Source organism: Cebus imitator, unplaced genomic scaffold (genome assembly GCF_001604975.1).
Source record: "Cebus imitator isolate Cc_AM_T3 unplaced genomic scaffold, Cebus_imitator-1.0 Scaffold140, whole genome shotgun sequence".
Taxonomy (NCBI): domain Eukaryota; kingdom Metazoa; phylum Chordata; class Mammalia; order Primates; family Cebidae; genus Cebus; species Cebus imitator.
In genome coordinates this window covers 3,627,030-3,631,098 of record NW_016107455.1, presented here as the reverse complement: position 1 = coordinate 3,631,098, position 4,069 = coordinate 3,627,030, and the positions used below count along the sequence as shown (strand labels likewise).

General features: G+C 39.3%; 1 protein-coding gene across 1 annotated transcript in view; it reads right to left on the bottom strand.

Moving 5' to 3' along the window:
* The window catches only part of PSMD11 (proteasome 26S subunit, non-ATPase 11), a 40,650-nt gene that overhangs the window by 16,883 nt on the left and 19,698 nt on the right, over positions 1-4,069 (bottom strand). The window contains exons 4-5 of the mRNA XM_017542193.2: positions 3,424-3,495; positions 2,973-3,030 (exon numbers count right to left, since the gene is read on the bottom strand). Of these exons, the coding sequence (XP_017397682.1) occupies positions 2,973-3,030; positions 3,424-3,495 (130 nt within the window). The remainder of the gene's footprint in view (positions 1-2,972; positions 3,031-3,423; positions 3,496-4,069) is intronic.

Here is a 4,069-nt window from a genome sequence, read left to right as displayed (position 1 = left end):
AAATAAAAATAAAAAAATTAAAAAAAATAAAAATAATAAAAAATAAAATAAGCAAAGGATATGAATATTTATCCAAAGACATACATATAAAGAAGGCCAGGCACAGTGGCTCAAGCCTGTAATCCCAGCACTTTGGGAGACCAAGGTGGGCGCATCACCTGAGACTGGGAGTTCAACACCAGCCTGGCTAACATGGTGAAACCCTGTCTCTACTAAAAATACAAAAATTAGCTGGGCATGGTGGTGCATGACTAAAATCTCAGCTACTTGGGAGGCTGAGGCAGGAGAATCACTTGAACATGGGAGGTGGAGGTTGCAGTGAGCTGAGATCGTGACACTGTACTCCAGCCTGGGAGACAGAGCAAGCCTGTCTCAAGAGAAAAAAAAAAGGGCCAAGCACAGTGGTTCATGCCTATAATCCCAGCACTTTGGAAGGCCAAGTCAGGCAGATCATGAGGTCAAGAGTTCAAGACCAGCCTGGCCAAGATGGTGAAACTCTATCTCTACTAAGAATGCAAAAATTAGCCAGGCATGGTGGCACATGCCTGTAATCCCAGCTACTCGGGAGGCTAAGGCAGGAGAATCTGGGAGGCAGAAGCTGCAGTGAGCTGAATCATGCCCCTGCACTTCAGCCTGGGTGACAGAATAAGACGTTGCCTCAAAAAAATAAAATAAAGAAAAAAAAAGAAAATATGCTCAGTATCATCATTAGGGAAATGCAAAACAAAAACATAATGAAGTACTACTTAGAATGGCTAAACTAAAAAAGATAGTAACAAGTGTTGATGAAGATATGGAAAAACTAGAAGCCCCATACAATGTTAGAGAGAATGTAAAATGGTACAGCCACTTTGGAAAACAGCTTAGCAGCTCCTCAAAAAGTTAATCAGTTACCATATGACACAGTAATTCCACTTCTAGGTATATACCCGGAAGAACATGTCCACATAAAATCTGTTTATAGCAGTATTCATAAGAGCTAAAACGTGGAAACAACCCAAATGTCCATCAACTGATGAATGGATAAACATGTGATATATCCTTACAACGGACTATTATTCAGCAATAAAAAGGAATGAAGTACTGACACATGCTACAACATAAACCCTGAAAACATAATGCTATGTAAAAGAAGCGAATCACAGAAAAACAAATACTGTATTATTTCATTTATAAGAAATACCCAGAATAGACAAATCTACAAAGATACAAATACCTTAGTAATTGCCCAGGGCTGCTAATGGATAGGAAGTTTCTTTCTGGAGTGATAAAAATCTTCTGAGGCCAGGCACGGTGGCTCACACCTGTAATCCCAGCACTTTGGGAGGCCAAAGCAGGCAGATCATTTGAGGTCAGGAGTTCGAGGCCAGTCTGACCAACATGGTGAAACCCCATCTCTACTAAAAAATACAAAAACTAGCCAGGCATGGTAGCAGACGCCTGTAATGTCAGCTACCCAGGCAGCTGAGGCAGGAGAATAGCTCGAACCCAGGAGGCAGAAATTGCAGTGAGTCAACGTCGTACCACTGCACTCCAGCCTGGACAACAGAGGAAGACTCCCTCTCAAAGAAAAAGAAAAAAGTTCTGAAATTTTTTTCTTTTTTTGGAGAGAGTCTTGCTCTGTTGCCCAGGCTGGAGCACAGTGCCACAATCTTGGCTCACTGCAACCTCAACCTCCTAGGTTCAAATGATTCTTCTGCCTCAGCCTCCCAAGTAAATGGGATTACAGGTGCACACCACCACGTCCCACTAATTTTTTGTATCTTTAGTAGAGACGGCGTTTCACCATGTTGCCCAGGCTGGTCTTAAACTCCTGAGTTCAGGCAATCCGCCCACCTTGGTCTCCCAAAGTGCTGGGATTACAGGCGTGAGCCACCACGCCCAGCTGAAAATGTTCTGAAGTTTAAGTAGTGGTGATGGTTGTACAACTTAGTGAATATACTAAAAATCACTGAATTATACACTTTAAATGTGAATTTTATGGTAAGTGAACTGTATCTTATTAAAGTTATTTTTTAAATGCTACTATTTGAACCATATGAAAGTGCCATTTTTACAGTCCAAAAACAGAATATTGGAAACTTTTCAACCTACAATCATAAAAGACATGATCTTTTGTTTGGAAAAAACTAGTCCAGATCTACCCATTTATAAAAAGCAAGCAGCAGCCAGACATGGTGTTTCACGCCTGTAATCCTAACACTTTGGGAGGCCAAGGTGGGCAGATCACCTGAGGTCAGGAGTTTGAGACCAGCTTGGCCAACATGCTGAAACTCCATCTCTACTAAAAATACAAAAATTAGCCAGGCATGGTGGCACATCCATCTACTCGGGAGGCTAAGGCAGGAGGAGAATCACTTGAACCTGAGAGGCAGAGGTTACAGTGAGCTGAGATCGCAATGCTGCACTCCAGCCTGGGCAACAGAGTGAGACTCTTCCTCCAAAAAAAAAAAAAAAAAAAAACCCAAGCAGGGAAGATTTCAGGGTGTTTAAAGGCCGCACAGTATACACAGGAGAAAGGTTTCAGTTGGCCACTCCAGCTTCCAAATATATTTGTACCCAATTAATTTCTTGATTTTTACAATAGATTTATAAGTACATAAACAGATATAGTAAATATGACAGCAAGTCAAAGATCTGCAATTTAAAAACCTAAATCTTAAATTTAACAGAGTACTATATGCAAAATATATACACTTTTTTAAAATTTCAGTTATTAAAATGAAGTTAATCTTACTGCTCTAAATTCAAGTAAACTTAAAACTACTCTTTTGTCCTCTAAATTTGTCAGATTAGCTAGTTTTTTAAACTTTCAAATGACATTTTCCCATGACAAATGCAGATTATAAGCTACCTTAAATCCTTCTTAGAAGTAGAATATAAATTATTAACAGGTAATTAATAAGAGTAGCCAGGTGGTTTAGAATACATTCATTTAGTTAGCTGAGATGACTTATTACCAGCTTACTTACCCAAATGCAATGCTTCCTGGTACCTCTTGGTATCAAAGTACAAAGACACCAGTCTTGCCTAGGAAAGACAAAAGGCACTGATTGAAGGGGGGCAAAAAAAAGCCACAGAAAGAAATCAAAGATTGACAGTCACAGAACTGTTACTGTTAAATATGCAATTTCTGACGATAACATCAAATTCAGCGTAAGAGAAGCTCTAGCCAAGTATTGTCTCCCATTATGGCCAGCAAATGACTGCTAACTTTACCATGTTGTTACTTATTACTCTGAGCCAAGTAGCAAATCTGTCTCAAAACTTCAATCAGGGCAATTCTCATAAGTGGGACTACCATCAATAATCTTTCAGTATCTAGGTAATTACAAAGTTGCTGAAGATATTTTTGATAATGATGGTAATTCCCCCTCTGTCTCATGCTTAGAGACCTGAAATCAGTACTAATGTAAAACATACCTCCAAAGCTTGGCGTAAGAAAGTTCTTTTCTCTGATTTGGCCCATTCGATGCACTCTAAACACAGCTCGACCTGCAATAAGGAGAGATAGTACATACAATATTATGTCCTCAAATTCTTCCCACAAACCATGCTCTGGAGAACAGCTTAAATTCCCTCCTTACATATTATCCATGTTGCTCTATTTAGTGTCTGATCCACAGTAGCTCAATGTGTAATGGATACTCCTCTTCTGCCTACCCAAGAGAGACCAAGAACTTCCAAACAACATATATAGATTTCCGGAATCTGATTTCTATGAAATGAATGTAGATTTCTATAACAGATTAGGAATTTTTAAAGCACAGATGTCTCCCAAGTTAGAAATAGTAATGGTAATATATAGTACACAGGTAATAAAGGGGAGAAATTTTCATCCTAAGCACTAATGCCTCATTCCTAGTAGTTGCTTTTAAGACTCAAAAGGTCCAGCTGGCTCTTTCCCTTTCAGATTCTAAGCAATGCAACTAATCAATTCATCATCACTCTTAAAACAAACAGATACAGTAACTTAGCTTGTAATAAAGGGAATAAAGCCTGGTCTGAAGGTAGTGAGTAATCTTGACTGGTCACAGTTACAGATCAAGCTCCCTATCTACTCTCTCCC